A 24,792-nucleotide genomic window follows, 5' to 3' on the forward strand; every position below is an offset into this window, starting at 1 on the left:
TAGGTATAAATGTATACTTACATATTAGATCGTCGTATTAGATTTTAGATTTTTCAAACAATGTTTTAATTATTCCACTAGCTAGCTATTAATGTCTTTACTTCTATTATAGAAGTCAAGCTTGCTTCCGGAGTTCGCTATAGCTATGGTTATAGGATCCAGAGCTTTGGACTAATTAAACAAATAATGATTCCCCATCTAATAAATTCTGGGCACAAGCAGAGAACAATCCCTCCCTTAAAATAAGGAATATTTTATCAAACAATCTTCAACTTTTAAATGATATATGACCCCTTTGCCTCTCTTAGCTTTCACTCTTGTAAGAGACATCGATCACATACTTCGACTTGACTCAGAGAGAATGGCAACAATCAACTCCATCTTAGTACTCAAACTCACTGCCATTTTCTGTCTCATTATTTTCCCACTTCTCCTATCTTCAATTAACGCTGATCAAAACTCTAATTTTCTCTATGATAATGACGCCGAAGATCAAGACGAAGAATGGATTCTTGATACAGCATTTTCTTATGATAATTCAAGAGGCAAGTCCTTATACGTTAAAAAAATCAAGAAAGGTACGAGTTGTGACGCGAAAAAATACAATATTTGCAATGGGGTGCCAGCAAATAATGGAACGAGCATGCTTTATTGCTGCAAGAAGCATTGCAGAAATGTACTAGGAGACATGAACAACTGCGGTGTATGTGGGAAAAAATGTAAGTTTGGACAACGTTGTTGTGGTGGGGTTTGTACTGATGTCGTATATAATCCTATGCATTGTGGCAAATGTAACAAAGCTTGCTTGCCTGGAGTTCCATGTGATTATGGATATTGTGGCTATGCTTAGGGAAATATATTCAAAGTTATTATACCGGAGAATATACAAGCTAGTTAGATAGCACGAGCTCCATATTTATTATTCTCACTTTGTGATTCTACGGGATGCTGATTACATTGGAAAATAAGTTTAGTAGGTCCAGTTCATAGTTTATATTACTATTACTGAGTTTCTTTTTATTCTCTTTTTCCTGCTTTTGCATATAGGAGGAAGAGGAGGACAAGTTTTTGTACGTAATATTACACATTTCAAACTCCATTTCATACACGGAGAAACACTATTGACTATGTTGTCATTAATAAAAGTATGTGATTTGTTCTTGGTATTTTGTTGACATTTGTATCAATTAATTAGTAGCAACATTTTTTGCAACATTAATGTATCCATTGACGGTAATCATGGCAAGGTAATTAACTTGCCATTAACGCTGAAATACCAGAGTTTGGTTCAGATGAATCCAGAATCTAGAGTTGGTGGTTTTAGAATGAGCGTAGTTTTATTATATGTAGATATATGTACATTTATTTTTTATACAGTTCAAGCAGAAAATAATGAATTTAGTTAAACCAATAGAAGCGGCCCAAGATTCTCTTCTGATTTGGTCTTCTTTTTACTACACCTTATTTAATAAAACCCTGTTATGAGTTAGATCTACGGCTGCATTGTTAGAATAAAATAACTAGGCTAACTTGTGTCGGTGGAGAAGGCAAATGCAGGCTTGTTAAGAAATCACTGTTCTTTTCTACGAAGTGTTATTAATCAGAATGATGTTCAGTTATTAAGTGTGAGAATCAATTCTTTAATTTTAACCAACACGCCTACATATTTTAGCAGGAAAAGTGGTTTGTTATGTATTCGATCGAATAATTTTTTATTTATATAACAAAAATCAGTTTGATATTCAAACCAAACAGGCTTATTTTGACTTTCGAGATTTCGAAGCTTAGTATTTTAGATGCATAAATAATTACTACTACTACTTTAATTGCGTCTCTACAAAAACTTGTACACAAGTATATGATATTACCACCCACTCCCTTGCCTGCACAAAGATTGACTTGAGAAGTATAAATGTCAAATAAAACCAGGTTAAATACTTTAAGGACTGGTAATTTTCAATTATGTGACAACAAAGGAAAAGGTCAAATGCATAATTAAAGTTAATACAAATGTTTACTTTAACACCTCAACTAATCCTTATACCTATTAGACACTTTAATACCCATAAAAATTAATGTGTACTTTCAATAAAGCACTTGTTATGAAGGACACAATAGATTGACAAGTTAATAAGGTTTTTGCTACCTAAAGTCCAAATTTTCATCGTCCTAACCTAAGATAATACGCAGAAAACTTGAAACTTGAAAGAGACTTTCCAGTTCCTACAGGACATATATATGTTCTGTGGCAAAGAGGATTAATAACATATCCGACAATTCATTTAGTAAACTAATTAAGGATTTAAATTATGTGCAACATAGTGTTAATATCTTTTAACATTATCAGTGAAATCACAGGTTTATTCTTTTTATCAGATTCTAATTAATATTTATCAAAAGATTTATTATGCAGTGAATAGTCAGATCGTGTAAATATTTATCAAGGAGGTCTTCCAACTATTGGCACTTTTTGGATCTATCTAAAAGAGAATAAATAATAACTTGGGATAAAATAATGAGTTGGGTAATGACTCCAATGTAGGGATGAGCGGTGCATGTATGGGCGGTGCGGGTTTAAGGTTATGCGGGGTGGTGCAAGTTTAAATAATTATTTAAAAAATTGATGTATGGCAGTACGGGTTGTGGGTCTATGCGGGTTTAACCCAAGTTTTATGCGGTTAAAATTGACAAAAATCAACTGCCTGCTATTCTTTTCTTTGATGATTATATATCCTAGGATCCTAAATAAAACCTTTTTATGTATACTGTTTTTAATCTATTATCTTAATTTCTTTCCCCCCAATATCCTTCAAATATATGTACCTATTGTTGGATTTTTTAAGCTTAAATGTAGCTTAAAAGAGGGTGAATGGGAAATGGAGGAAAATTAAAAATATTTGAGTTTCCCTCCTTGACAAAGGGATATTGTCCCATATTGGAAGAGGAAAAGATTTTGATGGGTATATATACAATTGCACCGTCGTCGTCGTCGAGAAGAAGGCAAGCCTCGCGCCGTCGTCGTCGCTCGCTCGGCTTGGGCTTGGGCTTGGGCAAATGATCGATTGATTGATTTGGTTAGATTTTTCATACGAATTTCTGACTTCTCCTCTTTTCTTCCACAACCTTGGGTACTAAGAGGGGATTAAATTCCTTAAGAAAATACTGTGAATTCAGTGGGCTCGGATTAAATTCTGTTTCTTTTACATTTATATTATTTTATCTTCTCCATAATTCTTTTACAAATACAGCTAAATAACAAGCTTAAGAAATTTAATATTTTCTGTATTTGTGTTATTTTCACTGTTTCTGGAGACTAAAACCTGTGTGGTTTTCTACTCCAGTGGAGATTAAAATCTACGTGATTTTAACGTTTGTTTCTGTCATTCTTTTACAGAAATGACGAATGACAACGGGAACCAGACTGTTCCTATGGTAACTGCCAACGCATCGACAAGCCAAACAACACCGGCATTGGCACAGGCAGAAAAACCCGAAATTTTTTCGGGATTGACTTCAAGCGCTGGCAGCAGAAGATGTTCTTCTACTTGACGACTTTAAGTCTGCAGAAGTTCATTAAGGAAGATGTTCCTGTTCTGCCCGACGAAACTCCAGAAAATGAACGCTTTCTTGTGACTGAGTCGTAGAAGCATTCTGATTTTCTATGCAAGAATTACATTCTTAGTGGACTAGAGGACAATCTGTATAACGTCTATAGTAATATGGAGACGTCAAAACAACTGTGGATAGCGCTTGAAAGGAAATACAAAATGGAAGATGCCGGGTTAAAGAAATTCGTTGCCGCTAAATTTTTGGACTATAAAATGGTAGATAGCAAGTCTGTTATTACCCAAGTCCAAGAATTGCAAGTGATTATTCATGATCTCCTTGCTGAAAGTATAAGTCAAATTAATTCTAATGTTGAAAGTATTAATTATATTGTTTCTACTAACAGAATTTTCACTGAAAGTCTTGTCATCAATGAAGCGTTCCAAGTTGCAGCAATGATTGAAAAGTTACCTCCTTTGTGGAAGGACTTCAAAAACTACTTGAAACACAAACGAAAGGAGATGGCCCTTGAAGATCTCATTGTTCGATTGAGAATCGAAGAGGACAATAAAGCTGCTGAAAAGAAAGGACGTGGAAACTCAACAATAATGGGAGCAAACATTGTTGAGGATAGAAAGAGGAAGAAGGCTTATGGACCGAAAAGCAACCCAAGTAAGAAGCGGTTCAACGGAAATTGCTACAACTGTGGAAAAGCTGGACACAAATCTGCAGATTGTCGTGCTCCAAAGAAAGACAAGAAGAAGGGTCAAGCAAACATGGTTGAAAAGCACGAAGATATCGATAACTTGTGTGCTATGCTTTCTGAATGCAACCTGGTAGGAAATCCTAAGGAGTGGTGGATTGATTCTGGAGCCACTCGCCATGTTTGTGCTGTTAGAGAAGCATTTGCTACATATGCTCTTGTTGGACCCGAAGAGACGCTTTCTATGGGAAATTCTGCAACGGCAAAAATTGAAGGATCTGGAAAGATATTTATGAAAATGACTTCTGGTAAGGTGGTGACCTTGAACAACGTCCTTTATGTTCCCGAGATTAGAAAGAACTTAGTCTATGCTGGACTTCTTGTTAAGAATGGGTTTAAGTGTGTCTTTGTATCCGATAAGGTTATAATAAGTAAGAATAAAATGGTTGTAGGAAAAGGTTACCTCACTGAGGGCCTTTTTAAGCTGAATGTAATGATTATTGAGAATAATAATAAAATTTCAGTTTTTTCTTACTTACTTGAGTCAAATAAATTATGGTATATACGTTTGGGTCATGTCAATTACAAAACCTTGCGAAAAATGATTAATTTGGAAGTATTGCCTATGTTTGAATGCGACAAATCAAAATGTCAAATATGTGTGGAATCTAAGTATGTTAAACATCCTTATAAGTCAGTTGAAAGGAATTCAAATCCTTTAGACTTAATTCACACAGATATTTGCGACATGAAGTCAATACCATCTCGCGGTGGAAAGAAGTATTTTATAACTTTTATTGACGACGGTACTCGATATTGCTATGTTTACTTACTTAATAGTAAAGATGAAGCAATAGATGCATTCAGGCAATACAAAAATGAAGTTGAAACGTAACTTAACAAGAAAATTAAAATGATAAGAAGTGATAGGGGTGGCGAATATGAATCTCCTTTTGAAGAAATATGTCTAGAATATGGAATAATTCATCAAACAACTGCCCCTTACACGCCCCAATCCAATGGGATTGCGGAAAGAAAGAATCGTTCATTAAAGGAGATGATGAATGCATTATTGATAAGTTCTGATTTGCCACAGAATTTGTGGGGGGAAGCCGTTCTTACGGCTAACCGGACACTAAATCGAGTACCCCATAGCAAAACACAATCCATTCCATATGAAAAATAAAAAGGAAGGAAACCCAACTTGAATTATTTTAAAGTGTGGGGGTATTTGACAAAAGTGCAAATTCCTAAACCCAAAAGAGTAAAAATAGGACCGAAAACCGTTGATTGTGTTTTCATAGGATATGCGACCAATAATAAAGCATATCGATTTCTGGTTCATAAATTAGAAAATTCCGACATTCATAATAATACGGTTATAGAATCAAATAATGCTGAATTCTTTGAAAATATATACCCGTATAACAAGGAATGTGAGTCGATTGGTGAAGGATCTAAACGACCTCGGGAAGAAACAAAAGAAAGTATATTTAATCAGGAGGATCCAAGACGTAGTAAACGTCAAAGAACGTCTACTTCATTTGGACCAGATTTTGTGACTTTCTTATTGGAAAATGAGCCTCGAACATCTAAAGAAGCTATGTCTTCTTCGGAATCATTGTTTTGAAAAGAGGCAGTCAATAGTGAAATAGAATCCATATTGAATAACCATACATGGGAATTGGTTGATCTTCCTCCTGAAAATAAAACTTTGGGTTCTAAATAAATTTTTAAGAGAAAAATAAAAGATGATAGCACTATTGATAAATATAAGGCAAGACTTGTAGTCAAAGGGTATAGACAGCGAGAAGGTCTTGATTATTTTGATACATACTCTCCGGTTACAAGAATTACGTCCATACGAATATTAGTAGCATTAGCTGCAGTTTATGGTCTTGAAATTCATCAAATGGACGTTAAGACGGCCTTCTTAAATGGAGACTTGGAGGAAGAAATCTACATGGAACAACCTGAAGGGTTTGTGGTTCCTGGTAAAGAAAAGAAGGTATGTAGACTTGTTAAGTCTCTTTACGGACTAAAACAAGCACCCAAACAATGGCATGCGAAATTTGACCAAACAATGTTGTCAAATGGTTTTAAGATAAATGAATGTGATAAATGTGTGTACATTAAAAATGTTCCAAATCACATAGTCATTGTTTGCTTATATGTGGATGATATGCTGATAATGAGTAATGACATTGCCAACATAAATGCGACTAAGCGTATGCTAACTACCAAGTTTGATATGAAGGACTTGGGAGTTGCTGATTTAATTCTGGGGATTAAGATCAATAAGATTTCTTAAGGTCTGGCATTGTCACAATCTCATTATATTAAGACAGTACTTGGAAAATTCAAGCACTTAGGGTTTAAAGTTGCAAAGACTCCAATTGACGTGAATCTTGCATTAGCAAAGAACAAAGGCCAAAGCATATCACAATTGGATTATGCTCGTGTGTTGGGATGTTTAATGTATATCATGAATTGTACACGACCAGATATAGCTTGTGCTATAAGCAAATTGAGCCGATACACGAGCAATCCAGGTCAATCTCATTGGATGGAATGAAACGAATTTTGGGATATTTAGAACATACCCAAGACTTTGCTTTGCACTACAGTAAATATCCTGCGGTGATTGAGGGATATTGTGATGTAAATTGGATCACCGGTTCAACTGATTCTAAGTCCACAAGTGGATATGTATTCACTATTGATGGAGGAACGGTATCTTGAAAGTCGTCCAAGCAAACTTGTATTGCCCGCTCTACAATGGAAGCTGAATTCATAGCCTTAGATAAAGCCGGTGAAGAAGCTGAATGGCTCCGGAATTTCTTGGAAGACATTCCATTTTGGCCCAAACCGTTGGCACCAATATGCATACATTGCGATAGTCAAGCTGTAATTGGAAGGGCTGGGAGCGTGATGTATAACGGTAAATCTCGTCATATACGACGAAGACATAAAATCGTTAGGCAATTACTCTTTAGAGGAATTATCACAATTGACTATGTAAAGTCAAGCGATAATGTATCGGATCCACTTATAAAGGCCTAACTAGAGAGGTAGTTGAGAAATCATCGAGGGGAATGGGACTATGACCGAGAACAAGCCATTGTGGCGGTAACTCTACTTAGAAGACTGGAGATCCCAAGATCTAGGTTCAAGGAGATCAAACAAAGTCATTAATGACGGTTCAATATTGTCAACTAAAAATTTGGTCCATTCTCGTGATGAGATAATGTTCAGTACCAAGGATAAAGTATTAAGGCTTTTTAATGATTTCTAAATTTGATACGGGGTATATCAAGTAGTGTATCTACGGGATGCCACGTTTAGGAATCACCTATGTAAGTGTGAAGTGTTAGCCGCTTCTAGGAGAATTTTGTAAGGCCAATTCTCTACGCACTTATTAAACCAGGCGGTGTTCATGGCTGAAACGAACACAACAATGAGAGCCAAAGACGGTTAAGGGTTAGTTGTGTGACTTATGGTTGTCTAGGTATACACCAAAGTTCGACGGTTCAAAGATATCAAATCTACCGATTAACCGAGTATATCCGACATAAGTTCACTACGAAAAGTTCAAAGGAAAACCTACTTACCCTAATACAATTAATCCTTGCTTGCGAATCACACAGTTTTTCATACATATTTCCGTGATATAGCTATTCCCCATTCATGTGGGGTATTGTTGGGTTTTTTAAGCTTAAATGTAGCTTAAAAGAGGGTGAATGGGAAATGGAGGAAAATTGAAAATATTTGAGTTTCCTCCTTGACAAAGGGATATTGTCCCATATTGGAAGAGGAAAAGATTTTGATGGGTATATATACAATTGCACTTCTTCTAGCTCTTAAAGAGTTAAGAAGAAGGCAAGCCTCGCGCCGTCGTCGTCGCTCGCTCGCTCGCTCGCTCGGCTTCGGCTTCGGCTTCGGATTCGGATTTGGTCAAATGATCGATCGATTGATTAATTGATTAATTTTTTGGACCAAATTTATTTGTTAATATTAAATATTAACAGAATTATTATTAAATATCCGGTTTTTTGTAATTAAATCCAAACATAATAGTATATGCCCTTCGCTTTTTGTAAAAGACATTTACAAAACAGTTTGCACCTCTTCAGATTTGAAGAATAGTTCAAATCTGAAGAGTTGAAGAACAGTTTGTACCTCTTCAGCTTTGAAGAAACAGTTGGTATCTCTTCGGATTTGAAGAGTTGCACCTCTTCAGTTTGAGCTCAACATTGGCTATAAATACCAGTCCATTCTCTCAGATTTTCCATACGAATTTCTGACTTCTCCTCCTTTCTTCTGTATTGTTTTAACTACAAATAAAGCATCAGTAAGTGTGATGTGCTACCGATCTTTGTGTTCGCTGAAACATTGGTGTTTGAAGTATCGCTACACCAGTGTGTAATTCGTTCTATCCTGGGAGGAAATAATCTACAACCTTGAGTACTAGGAGGGGATTAAATTCCTTAAGGAAACACTGTGAATTCAGTAGGCTCGAATTAAATTCTGTTTCTTTTATATTTATGTTATTTTATCTTCTCCATAATTATTTTACAAATACAGCTAAATAACACCTATAACAGGTACTATGTGCTAGCATTTTATATCTTTAAGTGAAAAATAGGTTTAGCTTCTACTTTTAGAATTATGCGTTTCTTAACCCGGACAAAAAAAAAGCTACTAGCACCTGAAGATGTTTTTAAACAAATTCTTTTGGAGTGTTCTTACTATTTTGAAACCTTTTCAGAGGCAATTTCTCCTAATTCAATTATAAGATCATAAATTTTGGAACACCAAAGTTAAAATCATCCCAGTTAAAAAAAATTGTAATAACATATATAGGTCTCTCCTACGCATATGTTTCCAATATACAAAGAGTTTTAGCTGGTGAGTCAAAGTAGAAAACTAAATATTGAAAAGGAAAAAAGTGAGTACAGTAATTAGACTGTCTAAAGCTGATAATTAAAATAATATCTAAAAGTGTTGACCGAATGACCTTCAAGTTAGAAAAGATTTACCATCAGTTAAAAAAATTAAGAATGAAAAATATTGTGGGGCGGGGAAGGGGGTATATGCACCTATAAGCTGGGCGGGTTGAAAATAAAAAAATTTGGGGTGAAATTTAAAAATAGCCAGATTTGCAAGTGGTAATTGAAAAATAGCCATATTTTCAAAAATAATCGAAATTTAGCCACTTTTCATATAAAAATAAATCTGAATGAAAACACTGTTCAAAATTCGGAAAATATTCCAGCATAATATACTGCAGTTCTAGCATAATATATTGGTCCAGCATAATATGCTAGAAGTTCATACACAGGTGCTCCAATCTCCAGTATATTATGCTGGAATTTTCCGTGTGTTGGAGTTCCAGCATAATATGCTGGAAGTTCATACACAGGTGCACCAATCTCCAGTATATTATACTGAAACTTTTCGTGTTGCAGCAAAATAGTGGCTATTTTTTAATGACTTTGCAAACGTTGGCTATTTTTCAATTATCAGTCCGAAAACTGGCTAGCCCGTATTATTTTCATAAATTTTTATTATGCGGGGTGGTGCGGGGCGGATTGAAATTATTGCGGGTTAAGATTGAACCCGCACCGCAACCGCCCCGCCCCATTGCCATCTCTACTCCAATGACTTGAATAATACCTATTACCATATATGGAATTAATGGACATGAATTATAGAAACAATGAAGGGAATGAGATTTAGATGGCTTGTAGCCAGTATGAACTCGAGATGCATTATATTGGAATTGTTTGGACAAATGATTGATCTGAATTGAACAGAATTCATGTAGATTGAATATTGTTGGACACTCTGGACGTCGTTTGAGTAATTTGAAGGGTAAGCTGAGGTCAGTTGAAATGTACTACAGTAATTTTTATATACATAAAATTAAACTTCAGCTGATCCTTTTTCTGTTTTAAATACCAGCAACCACTCGACCCTTACTATTAATTCCGATTTCAATCAATTTACTTTTGCTTTGGTATTGTCTGCCTCGAATACCAAGGTAAACTCGAAAAACTTAGATCAAAATCTAATCCCAAGCTTAGTCTTTGCCTTTGAGATCCAAACAACCGATCCCCCATAAAACATACTTAGAAAATAAATAAGTGTAATTGTAGCTCTTAAATTTTTTGGTTAAGCCAGCAACTTATCTCTTTAATTAGTCTTAAGAGTAAAGATAACCCTATAGCAATATTGAAATAAAGATATTTAAGTTATTGTTAAGTTGCCTTACATATATAGTGTTAATGTAGCATATTTTTGCATGGAATTTGTAACAACTCAGCAGGACACACCACAAGGTCCTAGGCGCAGCAACAGAGAGAAAGGCCCACCTAAATACCTCGACCACTATGTGGTCCTAGATCCCAAAATAATCAATCTCTGCCAAACCGTTAGAGAAGATGACAAGGGACAACCCTGCACTGAATGATATAAGTAGGAGAGGAATCAGCTCAAAAAGGGCATGGTTAAAGTTGCTTATCTTTTTGCTTCATAGAATTATAGATCTGGAACCTCCCTTTTCTCATTTTTTCCTTTCTTTTTGCCTTTAGAATTTCCAGAAAGTAGAGGAACATACCCCTCTTTTGTGGTCTGTAAATCCCTTCAACCTTAATATAGCTTCTATCGTGACATTTAGTGCTTTCATTGACCCTTCCTCTCCAAATGGGTGACGGTGCTCACAATACCAAGTTGAAATCCCTTGATGAAGCTGTCAAGCAGCTCCAAGTTGATTCTGCCTCATACACTAAGACTATGGACTCGATGCAGACTGTCCTTCACGACATTGTTTCTCAACTAGCATCTCTCCGACCACCACCTCCGGCACCACCGCCGACCACCATCAACCCTACCGCATCAAACCCAGGTTCTTCCTCTACGCCTCCACCCCACGCTTCTTACCAACCTCAATACTCTTCGCCATCTCCTATTCCAACCTTTTCCCAACAACCATATTCTGCATCTTTTTCGACCTCCACTCTCCCCCAACAACCACAAGACCAACACTTTCCACTTGTCCACCAACCATTTTTACCATTCAAACGCGGCAAACCAGCTCCAATCGATTTACCTAAATTTGACGGAATCAACGCGAAGAGTTAGACCCTCCAGGCTAATCATTATTTTGACAGGTATCATATTGCCGATGAGGATCGCTTGGAACTTTGTTCCTTCTTTCTGGAGGGAGAGGACAGGGAATGGTACCAGTGGATGTACCGAAATCGCCAGTTATGTGGGTGGTCTCACTTCCTCAAAGTTGTGGTGCATCGCTTTGGAACTAAATCACTGGAGGCACCCGAGAGTTTACCCACCAAATTGCAAATGACAACCTCTGTCCGTGAATATCTATCGCAATTCAAAAAACTGGCCAACCAGACGACATAGATGTCCCCGCCGACGCTGAAACATTTTTTCACCTCTAGGCTTCACCCAGATATTAAAGCGGATGTGTTGTCTTTTCGCCTAGTAGATTTGAACGAGGCCATTGGGCTGGCTTTTTTATAGGAGTAGAAGCATATGGCCCAACCCAACTCTTCGCCCTGGCCCACTTCGTTTAGCAAACCACCAGTTTTCTCACCAACCCACCAAAACACACCATATCCTAAATTGAACCAGTCCCTTTCTCCTTCTTCTCACTCTTCGTCTGCTTCTTTACCAGGTGTGGGCCGCGTTCCTTTTTAAAAACTTACACAGGCAGAAATACAACGCAAACGGGAACTTAACCTTTATTTTAATTGTGATAAAAAATATCAAAAAGGTCACCGTTGTTCTTCTCATCCACAACTTTTTCTCCTCTTTCCTGAGGACGATCCCACTGATGACGCCATTTTAGACAACTCTTCTTTACCTTCGGATTCACCTTGACCAGATACTCCTCCTGAGAGCCCATCCTTATTAACAATCAGTCTTGATGCTTTTGCCTGTGGCTTGAGCCCATCTACTATCCGTTTTACTGTTGTTGTCAAAGGCAATCATGTTCAAGTTCTCATTGATGGAGGAAGCACTCACAATTTTATGCATCCCCGAACCGCTAAAAACTCAAACTACCAATGGAGCCAGCTTTGACATTTTCTGTTCTAGAATGAAATGGACATACCTTAAGCTGTCTAGGTGTGATTCATGAGGTTCCAATTACCATTCAGGGGTATTCATTTTCTACCACTTTTTTTATCGTTGATTTATATGGCTCAGATTTGGTCTTGGGAGTGTACTGGTTGGCCACCTTGGGTCCTAGTCTTACAGACTATGTCAACCGTATTTTTGAATTCACAATTTCTGGCAGACGCATTCGTTGGATGGGTGACCCTATTACTTCTCCTACTCAAATAAATGTTTCCACCCTTCGTCGTTTTTCGCAAACTGATTCAATTTCATACATTTTGCGTCTCGACCTTCACTCCCCCAATCCCACCAACCAATTGGATTACCCCTCCCCCCCCCCCCCCAATTTATCTTCCCTCCTTGAGTCATACAATGATATTTTTTAACCTCCAACTTTACTTCCCCCATCTCGAGGTCAAGACCATCACATCCCATTATTACCCGGAGCTAGTCTCATCAATGTACGCCCATATCGGTACCCCCACTTTTAAAAAGCCAAAATTGAGCGCCAAGTCTCCAAAATGCTGCAAAGCGGTGTCATTCGACCTAGCTCGAGTCCGTATTCATCCCATGTTCTCTTGGTTCGGAAGAAAAATGGGACATGGCATTTTTGTGTAGACTATCGGGCTTTAAATTCGATCATCGTGAAAAATAGATTTCATATCCCAACTGTGGATGAACTGTTTGATGAGCTTCATAATGCCCGTTTCTTTTCCAAGTTGGATCTTTTGGCCGGATATCATCAATCGGCTTCACCCTCCAGATATTGAGAAAATGACATTTTGAACTCACGAGGGCCATTATGAGTTTACTGTCATGCCGTTCGGGCTTTCAAATGCCCCCTCTACTTTTCAGGCAACCATGAACTCTATTTTCAAGTCGTTCTTTCGGTAGTTTGTACTAGTTTTTTTTGACGACATTTTAGTATATAGTCAGTCATGGGATGCTCATTTATCTCACCTTCGCTATGTCTTTGACACCTTACGTCGAAATGCACTAGTTGTCAAGCGTTCGAAGTGTCAATTTGGACAATCTCCAATTGCTTACTTGGGACATATTTTGTCTTCAGGGGTCTTCAAGTCGATCCAGAAAAATAGCTGCAATTCTTTCCTGGCCGATACCTTCTTCAGTTAAGGATGTACGGGGATTTTTGGGATTGACTGGCTACTACCGCTGTTTTGTCAAAGGGTATGCCCAATTAGCCTCCCCTCTCACTGACCTTTTGAAGAAGGATTCTTTTTATGGTCCGATGTTGCCTTGACTGCCTTCAACAAGCTCAAGCAGGCTTTGAGTTCAGTTTTTATCCTCTCTCTTCCTGATTTCTCCAAGATATTCACAGTTGAAGCAGATGCCTTGGGGACAGGTATTAGTGAAGTGCTCTCACAAGAGGGGCATCCTATTGCTTTCTTCAGTCAAAAGCTCTATTTAAGGATGCAAGTTGCTTCTACTTACAATAGGGAAATGTTCTCCATAACACAGGCTGTGCAAAAATGGCGGCAGTATTTGCTGGGACGTCGATTCATCATTATCACTGATCAGCAACCTCTAAAATCATTGACTAGTCAAGTGATTCAAACTCCGGAGCAGCAACGTTGGTTAAGTAATCTCATTGGATATGATTTTGACATCCACTACCGTCCGAAAAAACTGAATTCTGCTGCAGATGCTTTGTCTCGCGTGCCTGCCCTTCTTGCCTTATCCTTAGCCATTTCTGAATTGGCTCTAATCGATCAGCTACGATCCTTCAACAAAATTGATGCTGGCATGTTGTCCTTGCAGCAGCAATTGGCAGAAGATCCGGCCTCACTACCTTATTTCACTTTTCAAGAGGGCCTTCTATTGTTTCGCAATCGACTGGTGGTTCCAAAAAATGAACACTTGCGTTCTTTGTTATTGAAGGAGTTCCATTCTTCGAAAATGGGTGGTCACACTGGAATTTCCCGCACATTTCATCGCCATTCCTCTAATATTTTCTGGGATAACATGCGGCTTGATGTCCAGAAATTTGTCAGTAAATGTCAAACTTGTCAACAAATGAAAGACTCGACTTTAAAGCCTGCTGGGTTATTGTCTCCCTTACCAATACCATATGTCATTTTTTAGGACATTTCGATGGATTTTATAATTGGTCTTCCATCCTCTCAAGGGTGCACTGTTATTTTGGTTATCGTGGAACGTCTCTCCAAATATGGCCATTTTGTAGGCCTGCCTTCCCATTTCACCAGTCAGAAGGTTGCCGAAGTGTTTATCCATGAATTCATTCGTCTGCATGGCTTTCCACTCACAATTGTGTCAGATCGAGACCCTCTCTTCCTCTCTGAATTTTGGAATGAGCTTCACAGGCTGCAAGGGACTCAATTAGCTATGAGTTCATCATACCATCCTTAGTCGGATGGTCAAACGGAGGCTCTCAATAAGTGCCTCGAAATGTATCTTTGTTGCTTTGCTTAGACACTCCATCTACTTGGTTTTCGTTGTTACCATGAGCTGAATTTTGGTATAATACCTCATACCAGCATAGTTCTAAACTTACTCCATTTGAGGTAGTGTATGGTCGACCTCCACCAACTGTTTCGAGGTATGTCCGAGATAGTTCGACCAATCCTGTTGTGGATGTCTCTCTGCTACAACGAGATGAAGTATTGGCTACCTTGAAGGCTAATTTACTTCGGGCCCAAGAACGTATGAAACACAATGTAGATAAGGGCTGCCGAGAAATGGTTTTTGATATAGGGGATTGGGTGTACGTCCGTCTTCGTCCATATCGTCAACTTTTAGTTCGCCTCCAACGCCATATTAAACTCAGGAGATGCTTCTTTGGACCCTTCCAAGTTGTGCAGAAGATAAGTCTTGTAGCCTATCAATTAGCATTGCCTCCTTCATCCAAAATTCACCCTGTGTTTCACGTTTCAGTCCTGCGCAAGTGCTTAGGCAATCCCTCAAACCAGATCACCCCAATTGATCTTTTGGACTAATCCTCTTCCCTGGTTCTTCTACCAGAAGATGTGTTACGCTGCAGAAATATTTCTCGCAGTGGCCAACAAATCCATCAATGTCTTATTAAATGGTTAGGTCTTCGAGTTTCAGATGCTACATGGGAAGACACTACCAATCTCCTTCACAAGTTTCCCAATCAGAACCTTGAGGACAAGGTTCGTCTCCAAGGGGTGGCAGTGTAACAACTCAGCAGGACACACCACAAGGTCCTAGGCACAGCAACAGAGAGAAAGGCCCACCTAAATACCTCGACCACTATGTGGTCCTAGATCCCAAAATAATCAATCTCTGCCTAACCGTTAGAGAAGATGACAAGGGACAACCCTGCACTGAATGATATAAGTAGGAGAGGAATCAGCTCAAAAAGGGCATGGTTAAAGTTGCTTATCTTTTTGCTTCATAGAATTATAGATCAAGAACCTCCTTTTTCTCAATTTTTCCTTTCTTTTTGCCTTTAGAATTTCCAGAAAATAGAGGAACAGACCTCTCTTTTGTGATTTGTAAATCCCTTCAACCTTAATATAGCTTCTATCGTTACAGAATTTTACTTATTTAAAAAGAGAATGGAAGAATTCGAACATCTTTATGAATATTTGAACTCTCTTCTCCAGGCTTCAACAACACTTTGATGGGACACAGAAAATTAATTAGCAAGTCCAATTTCAAGTTTCATGAAACAAAATACATGAAAGAACTTGTCCTTTTTTCTTTCGACAAGAGAAGAAAAGACCACGGATTGACAGCAATATAACATATAACATAGTACTTCTTTTTCTTTTTCCTTTGTCATTTCTAGTCATTCAACAAAATTTTGAGAGCATACAATTAATATCGTTCGACAAGTCACTCCATTAGGAAGAATTATTCGACTCTATTAATCCGAACTAAAAAGTTTGCTGTATGTTTCAGGAGTTTATAACGCTTATCTTTACTCCTAAATGATCAAAGGACCAGAATGATGTTTTAAACATACTGTATTAAAAACACGAAGACCCTTAGCGAAATGTCGTTCGTCTTTTTTATCCCTTTAAAATAGAGTTCACACTCGACAAAATAATCATTGATTATTTTTTAATATTTATTTTTCTATATTTAGGAACAGTCATTTAATTATTTTTCTGATGTTTAAGACTTTAAAATTAACTAAAATTTTGACCATTAAACTTTTCCTTATTTGCACTGTGTATGAACATCTAATATTTAGCAATTTAAAGAGATAGAGTATTATTTATTCAATTCTTTACTTATTTGAATTGAGAAAAATAACTACAACTTATTTTCTATGAGTGCTTTCGAATAATATATGCCAGATCCTTGGAGTTTCTGCCTTAAGATACGCATGTGTGTATTCGTTTTCCCTCTATGCTAGATACTTGTATAATTCATGTATATCCACCCCATCTTATACATACATTTTGATTAAAGGCCACTTAGCTCAATAAATATATGTTGATAACTGATAAGTCCTTGTAACTAGCTACATTTCTGTCAAGCTGATTTATAATTTTTTTTTTTTTTAACTTGAATGTTAATGTAAATTAAAAGGGAAATATAGCTATCGCAAGAAGAAATTAACCTACGCAAAGCACAGAAAAAGAAACAGTTGAAAAGAAGAAAATGATAGAGTAAATTCGTAGTTGGTATATACTCCTTTCATTTTATTTATGTAAGAGTATTAACTAAATTTGATGTTTAAAAAAGAAAAAAAAATTGAAACATAAATTAATGATGTGTAATATACCTACACTATAATTAATAGTAATGTACGCATGTCGGATTGGTTCGAATTTTTCAATTACCAAATCACACCAACTGTGTCGGATTTTTAAATTTATAAACCAAACGAACAAAAGTCAGATTTTTCTGTCTCAATTTGTTTTTCCAGAATTTTTACGGATAAAGTCTTTATAGCACAAACACATATAACTTGTGCTCCAAATATTTTTTTTTTATCTTTTAAAAATAGATTTTACATTGGACAAATGTAATTTAAGTTAATTTCTAATATTAAGGACTTTAAAATTAACTATTATTTTTGAGAATTAAATCTTTTTTTAGTGAGCTAGGTAAGAAATACTAATATTTAAGATTTTAACGTCGATTAAAAACTTACCTTATATGAATCAAACAATTCGTTTATAACTTAAAATGGTATCTAAGAATTTGAAATCATAAAATTATAGATACCACACACTATATTGTAGCAATTAAAAATCACTCATTTACTTAAAATTACCAAGAATTCAATAAATTTTGGAAAACTGTATCAAATCAACTCATGTACACAAAATTCACCAGAGACAGAACATGAACAAAAGAAAAAGAGCTTACGATTCTCCACTTGAAGAACTAAATACATTGACTCTCAATAGCCACATGCTTAACCTTTTGATCTTTCCTCAGATTTCCAGAGAAAAAAAATACAAAAGTCAAAAATTATATACTTATTTTCTTGAAAATATATTTTTGTCATTAAAGTGTAGTCCATCTATAACTTTTAATCCAATCTAAAAATCATGCGTACTATGAAAATTTTAAAAAGGTCAATTTTTTGTAAAATATTAACTCAACATTAGTCGATTTTATAGCTTATATTTCACTTCTAACTTTTTGTAGGAGCTATAGGTCAACTTCTTCATTCTTGTATCTATAAAGGCCAAAAAAATTAATTTTTCAAGTTGTATTATTTGACAAATCATCATGATAAACGTATACTTTTTTTATTTATTCGTTATCGTATTAGAGCACAAAATAACAATAATTTTCATAGGATATTGCTATAAAAGTCTGAGAACTTCCATTGCCTGAATTTTATCTTTTTTTGAGCTAGCTAAATGAAATTTATAAACATATTTACAAAGTGATAATTTTATTTTATTTTATTTTATAACTCAAATACATCGTTTAATACCATTAACATATTTATCTAAAAATTATTTCCTCGTTAGTATGGAAACACGCACAAACCTTAGGACTAGTAACTAATAAAAAGAATAAACTGCATACCACCTAATAAAAGTCAAAGTCCTATTTCATTACCCAAAGAACAAACGGAAAAAATCAGTTTCCTATATAAAAGAACATGTTTATATCAAATCCCACTCAACATCAACCTTGGGACCAAATTTGCTGCTCTCCGCAATGGAAATAGTTAATAGTCAAATAGAACTTACCACTGTCCCATCGAACGAAATAATGCTCAAAATGAGCATCTTTTCAATTCTGGCATGGAGTAGTGGGACAGATGTATAACATATCAAAATGTCACCACGTACAACTTGACATATATGTCGTTTCTTACTCTACTTGTTACTGCTTGTTTTTACCTTTCCTTGAACCACGAGTCTATCGAAAACAGCTTATTTACCTTTTCAACGTAGGGAGATAAGTAAGACTGCGTACACATTACCTCCCCAAAGCCCACTTGTGAAATTCCACTGACTTGTTGTTGCACAACTTTGACATATATAATTTAAATCACTGTAAATGTCAATGGTGTTCTCAACGAAAAAATAAGTAGGAAGATAATAAAAAAATCAATGTCTCCAAAGGAAAAGGTCCAGATGACAGTCTTTAAGCAAAATGTCAACAACTGCAACTACACCAAACAAATAAAATATGTAGGCTCTCTCAGCTAATATCTCAGATAGGCCGCGTCTCAAGGAACATTATGAGTTTTCCATCCTAGACTAGGATGCAAGAAACATGAAATAACGTTATGATAAACTAAACAGGACTTACTATTGCAGTATTGTAAAGCACTAAAGCCAAATGTTTTTGTTTTCACTCTCCCAACTCATTTTACTTTTGAAGATATATGTATCCGACAACTAGAAGTATCACAACTACCACAGCAGCAGGAGCACCCGCCCGCAGCCAATAGTTCGTTGCTTTTTTGCGCTTTAGTATAGCTTTAGGAAGCTCTGAGCCTCTTGCACGTGTTGCTCTATGCCTAACGGTATTCTCTTTCCGCGCCTTGACCTTGGGTGCAACAATTTCAACATTTTCGTCCGCTTTTTCTTCCTCAGCAACCTCCGCAGGTGTTTCGGTCGGTTCCTCAGTTGGTTCCTGATCTGCGACAGAAGATCCGCCCTTCTTCCTCGCTCTCTTCTCACGTTCCTGAAAGGAGTTGAAAGTAACTAGGTAAGTCCATGGCTAATCTGAATGTTTACAACATAATAAAACCACATAGAAATGGTAGGATTATAAGGGTCAGAGGAATAATTTCCTTGAGCTTCTTTTCAGCTTCTAGCTGAGCTTTCTTTGAAGCTTTTGCAGCTGCTTTCTCTGCCAACTTTTTCTTCCTCTCCATAGCCTGTCTATTTTTTGCTATCTCCTCCTCTTTCTTCATCTCCTTCAAAGTTGCCTCGTCAACTTCATTTTTCTTGGAACTAATATCCTTGGGTATCTTTTCCAAACCATAAATTTCCTCTTCTTCATCAACAACCACATCTTTTTTCTCGGCACGCTTTGTGTTTTTAACATGAGAATCATTTGGCTGCTTGCTACTCTTCTCCTTCTGTTCTTTCTGAACAGGAGCAGCGTCAACGGACGCATGATCTTCCTTTACAGGTTTTGCATTAGCTCTTGCTGGAACCTCGGTTCGGGAGACAGTAGGTACTTCTGGTAGCACCAGAGGCTTTTCGTCGGGATTCCTCATTCTGCCATCCCTGCTCAACTGCCTGATATCAAGTGACTGCAAGAGTCTCCTCTCATAGTCATCCCTAAAAGGCTTTTTACCACACCAGAGAGACATGAACTTATCGACCTAGTGAAAAGAAAAAAAGTTGATTGTCAATGTAAACATAGAAAACTGCAAATTGTGCAACTGACGGTGAAAGATCCAGCATACCTCTGTAACTGAGAGCTCTTTAAGGGCTTCAACATCCTTTTGATCTGCGAGTTGTTTAACTTTGTGCAACACATTGGAGTTTTGGTAGAAAGAAGAATTCTGAAAAATTGGAAGAAACTAGTTATAAAGATCACCTCAGTCTAGAAACCTATTTCTCTTGATGCTTGAAGTAGTAATAAGAGAACATTTCAATTTTCAAAAGTCAGCAAACACCGTTGGAAGATTTTCAGAGAGTATATACTGAACATTGAACGAAATCAACTGGCATCTCCTTGAGACCCTCTCGAGCTCTCAGCTCATCGATGTTCCTTATTCAGTTCCTTTCTTTTTCTATTTGGTCTGTGTGTGTGTTTTTTTTTTGGGGTGGGGGGGTGGGGGTGGGGTGGGGGGGGGGTCTAGAAGATATCACCAAGGACAGATGCAATAGTTAGTCAAATAAATACATACAAGGCTAGCTAGCTAGTAATTCCCAAATATGATTTTTAACTAAATCTGAAGCCATCATCTGTATAAAATCAAGACAATCCTCGTGTCACTTGCCAGTACATGGGAGTGCAGTAAAAAGAAATAAAATCCTTCTAACTGCTATAAAATGATTTCCTAACAAAATAGTTTCAAGAAGGACGGAGAAAAATCAGATCCCTCACCAAATTCCTACACCTTAAACAGAAACTACAACAATACAGAGATCAAACACGGACACAAAATACACAAATGCACCATCAGTAGAAGCATAGTTTCTTAAGTGTCTTATGACTAATTGATTGTTGTCCATTCATCAAATCAATGGGATTTAATCTGAGCAAAAACTATAATATAACCCCCTTTTTAGCAAAAACAGTGATACAGTTCAGTCAACAAGGAAATGGAGAGCAGCATACCCCTTCTTCACGTTGTTTTCTCAATTCCTGAATATGTTCGTAAGTCTTGTCCCTCTTCTCCACAACTTCCTTCAATTCCTCATCCAATAAGTTGATCTGCTTGCTTATGGCATCAATCTGATCATCTATTTGCTTAAGCTTGGCCTTAACCTCCTGCTGCCCCTTCCGAACTCCATCCAGGCCAACACTCATAAGCTACAGCACCACAAAGTGTGTTAGCACAGGCAGATAACGGCAAAATCACATGATATATTTTAGGGATAGAATGTTTTGCATCTATATAAGAGAAACATAACCTAAAAGCCTTACTTTGACCTGGTTCTGGATTGATTCTTTTTCACCCAACGATTCATGAATCTGTGCCCTTGCTGCAGCCTTTTCTTTAACAGCTTCCCTTGTCCCTTCAAGTTGTTTGATTTCCCGGAGAATTTGCTTCTCTTCGTTCAGAGGAATGCTTTCATGCTGAATGCGGTACTGCAGACTCTTAATCTACTCAATTGCCAAAATAAAATTGGCATTATTTATTTGCAACTGAACTCAATGAGCAAATGCAAAGGAGAAGAGCTAAGAATAATGATGGAACAAGCCTAAGCTGAAGGATAATTAAAGTTAAAAACAAGTGCTTACAAGGCTATTGAGCTCCTGCTCGGATGAACATACTATAGGACCCCTTTCTCGGCCTGCATCTCTACCACCGCGGAGCTGACCTAAGGCCTGTTGCAGAGGTTCCATTTCCTTTCTTTTCTCATCAATAGTACTCCAAAATTCCTTATTCTCAGCACTGAGAGATTTCCTTTGTTCAATTACCTTTGATCGTTCTGCCTGCAAATACTCAAGGAGTTATTTAATTATAGCTGTCATACTCCCATAAGAACAGAGTTTGGACAAATTGGCAACTAACAAAAAGGACCATGCAATAGGCAATATCAACTTTCCGTAGCTTGCTGAATATGAGGAGATATAGTTAAAGTGCAGGATAAACTGAGAGATTTCCTTTGTTCAATTACCTTTGATCGTTCTGCCTGCAAATACTCAAGGAGTTATTTAATTATAGCTGTCATACTCCCATAAGAACAGAGTTTGGACAAATTGGCAACTAACAAAAAGGACCATGCAATAGGCAATATCAACTTTCCGTAGCTTGCTGAATATGAGGAGATCTAGTTAAAGTGCAGGATAACAAGATCCTCTTCATCTTTGACTTGGTAATATTTTCAAGTCAAATTGTAGGACAGCAATGACATAATAAAAAAAACTGAAAAATAAGTCATTAAGCGTGAGTCTATTGCAACTTCTGTTACCATCCTTTTTCTTGCACTTATCGGCGTCCGACTGGGAACTATATATTGCTTTGCTGAGTTTATTCCTGAAGTCATCCATCACTTTACCAAAGTTCTCTCCGGTAAGAGAACTTTGGCATGCATGAGCAAAGGTTCTCTTTTTCAAGTAAGAGACATAGCTTGCAGTTTCAAACACTTACACGGATATGTGCATGCAAGAAAAGAATGTATACAAGGCAAGAAAATGAGAAAGAGAGAGATGAGGGATCACGTTATAAACAACTCCTAGACTTCTGAAAGTCCAAGAGAGAGAGACTATGTTACCCAACAATACCAAGTAACATAAACAAAATATGCTCTTGAAATATTCAGCCGAAGTTAGATTCACCCAAAAACTTACCCTTTTAGCCTTTAATTTTTCAATAATCTGAGATCTTGCTTGGTTCTTTTTCTGTAGCTCTCTCTCAGCCAGTTCAATTTTAGCCTTCAGTTTTGGGTCTTCAAATCTCCGAAACTTAACAATATAGAACGAATGGATCTGCTTAGGTTCAGGCCAGTCCTCAACCGCATCCTTTGGTACATTGCTCACAGGTGTTCTGCTTACTTCCTCCTCCTTAGGTTCTTCAGTACCGTGAGAACCAAATTTTATAGGCTCGGTAATCACTGAACCATGACTCATCTTTCCATTTTCTTTCAGAAGGTTGTTGTGCTCACTTCCAGCTTCAACTGGAACATGAACTAACTTAGCTTCCACATCTATCCCCATTATTTTAATAAATTACAAAACCAAAAAAGTGCCTGATCCTGATACATGCAAACATTGAACACATTAGCAAATTTATGTACTTACAAACTACTACATAATCCAGAAGATACACAATAGTTGATAGCAACAAGAATAATGTGATATGCAAGACTCTTAATTTATCGACTACATATCAAGCTCAAGATGGACTAAACTTTAAAACTATTGATGCAGAATGATTCAGCCCACAGGATCCTATTAATCCATGATCAAGAACTAGGAACCAACCAGAATTTATTGAGCAGTTAAAAAAATAGATCTTTGATCACAAGATCAGCTATTCACTCAAACAATCAGAACAATTACAAAAGATTTAAAATAGCATCATCTCAGAGGAAAAGCAAATAATAAAAATCTCATAAACCTTAAAGGACAAAAAAATCAAAACCAAAGATTGGATCTTTAACAAAGAAAAGGTGCATCCAACACAAAATCAAATGCCATCTGTACATTCATGCAAAAGAAAGCAAAAAAAGAAACTAAAAAATAGTTCAAATCGCTAACTATAATCAGTAAAAATATAAAATCACATAAAGATCAGATTTTTGCAGCAAAAGCACATAAAGATCAGATTTTTGCAACAAAAAAATGATAAATTAAGCCACCATCCTGTCAAAAACCAAAACCCAAATCATTTCTACTAAATTAAAGTGAATGGAACAAAAATTACGTTACAAGGATCAAGATCAATACAGATCGAAAAAATCAAAAAAAAAAAAAAAAGGGACATAAACCCAAAAAGGGGAAAAACAAACAGGGAATAATACTAAGAAGAAACAGTAAAGAAAAGAAGCAACTGAATTAGTAAAATGAAGGAGACTTACTGAGTATAGGAAAAACAAAGGGTTTGAGATTTAGAGAAAAGAGTGCTGGCCCCTTCCCTTTGTACCCTTATTTGACAAAAATTGAAGAGGGCCGTCTGAAAGAGAGATTGAGAGAAATGAGTCAGACTTCTTCAGATCTCTCTCTTTCTCTATTAAAACTCTCGAGAATAGTGAGAGAAAAATGTAACAATATATTTTTGCTATAAATGCTAAATTGGAGAGAGAAAAAGAGAGATGGGATTTTTTTTTTATTTTCAATTTCAACAATAGAGATGGGATTGTAGTAGTCTTGTAAATGGGAAAGAGTGGGTAGGGACTGGAGATAGTAAGGAGATTATGGTCTCTTTAAACTGTTACGATAAGTATAGAGAATTGCCTTTTATTATTTTGCCGTTTTCTACGAAGCAGTAAAGAAGGTATCACTGATATTTTTGTCCATTTTTAGCTTTTCTCTTCTTTTTTTTCTTTTTCCTATATAATCTTAGCCGTTTGAATATTGATTTAATTGAAATTTAAAAAATATTGTTGAAAAATAGTTTATTAAAGCTAAAATTATATATGAACATGTATTTTACTTAAAAAAAGTTAAAGATTTATGAGTGAAAGAAAAAATTCTACCCAAAACTTAACCAACGTAATTTTTAGAAAAAAACTGATTAAATTCTATGAATAAAAAAAAAAGAAGTAAAAAGAATCTATATCGAAACGGAAACTTATTTATATTAAATCATGTGCGCTATAATGTATGTGTCCGGATATGTT

The 24,792-nt window shown here is 36.5% G+C and overlaps 2 protein-coding genes across 2 annotated transcripts; one reads left to right on the forward strand and one right to left on the reverse strand.

Moving 5' to 3' along the window:
* Nucleotides 1-297: 297 nt before the first annotated feature.
* Nucleotides 298-1,166, forward strand: LOC104098822 (protein GRIM REAPER). Its single transcript, XM_009605652.4, has one exon. It carries the CDS (start codon nucleotides 362-364, stop codon nucleotides 848-850), a length of 489 nt encoding a protein of 162 aa, XP_009603947.2. The 5' UTR covers nucleotides 298-361; the 3' UTR covers nucleotides 851-1,166.
* Nucleotides 1,167-18,913: 17,747 nt separating this feature from the next.
* LOC104088905 (proton pump-interactor 1-like) lies at nucleotides 18,914-24,396 on the reverse strand. Its single transcript, XM_070181467.1, has 8 exons — nucleotides 24,031-24,396; nucleotides 22,802-23,205; nucleotides 21,749-21,943; nucleotides 21,431-21,610; nucleotides 21,122-21,316; nucleotides 20,241-20,339; nucleotides 19,619-20,156; nucleotides 18,914-19,509 (listed from the first exon to the last, which is right to left on the reverse strand). The coding sequence occupies exons 2-8, from the start codon at nucleotides 23,165-23,167 to the stop codon at nucleotides 19,190-19,192; spliced, it is 1,893 nt and encodes a 630-aa protein (XP_070037568.1). The 5' UTR covers nucleotides 23,168-23,205; nucleotides 24,031-24,396; the 3' UTR covers nucleotides 18,914-19,189.
* Between the last annotated feature and the right edge of the window lie 396 nt (nucleotides 24,397-24,792).

The sequence above is a fragment of the Nicotiana tomentosiformis genome, chromosome 7, assembly GCF_000390325.3.
Source record: "Nicotiana tomentosiformis chromosome 7, ASM39032v3, whole genome shotgun sequence".
Lineage (NCBI taxonomy): Eukaryota > Viridiplantae > Streptophyta > Magnoliopsida > Solanales > Solanaceae > Nicotiana > Nicotiana tomentosiformis.

Excerpts from the sequence above, each read along its gene's own strand:
- LOC104088905 (XM_070181467.1), bottom strand. The coding sequence starts at position 23,167 with ATGGGGATAGATGTGGAAGCTAAGTTAGTTCATGTTCCAGTTGAAGCT. Across the intron at positions 21,317-21,430 it reads CAATCCAGAACCAGGTCAAA|CTTATGAGTGTTGGCCTGGA; the intron begins GTAAGGCTTTTA and ends GTGGTGCTGTAG. Across the intron at positions 19,510-19,618 it reads AGAAGCTGAAAAGAAGCTCA|AGGAACGTGAGAAGAGAGCG; the intron begins AGGAAATTATTC and ends TCAACTCCTTTC.
- LOC104098822 (XM_009605652.4), top strand. The coding sequence starts at position 362 with ATGGCAACAATCAACTCCATCTTAGTACTCAAACTCACTGCCATTTTC.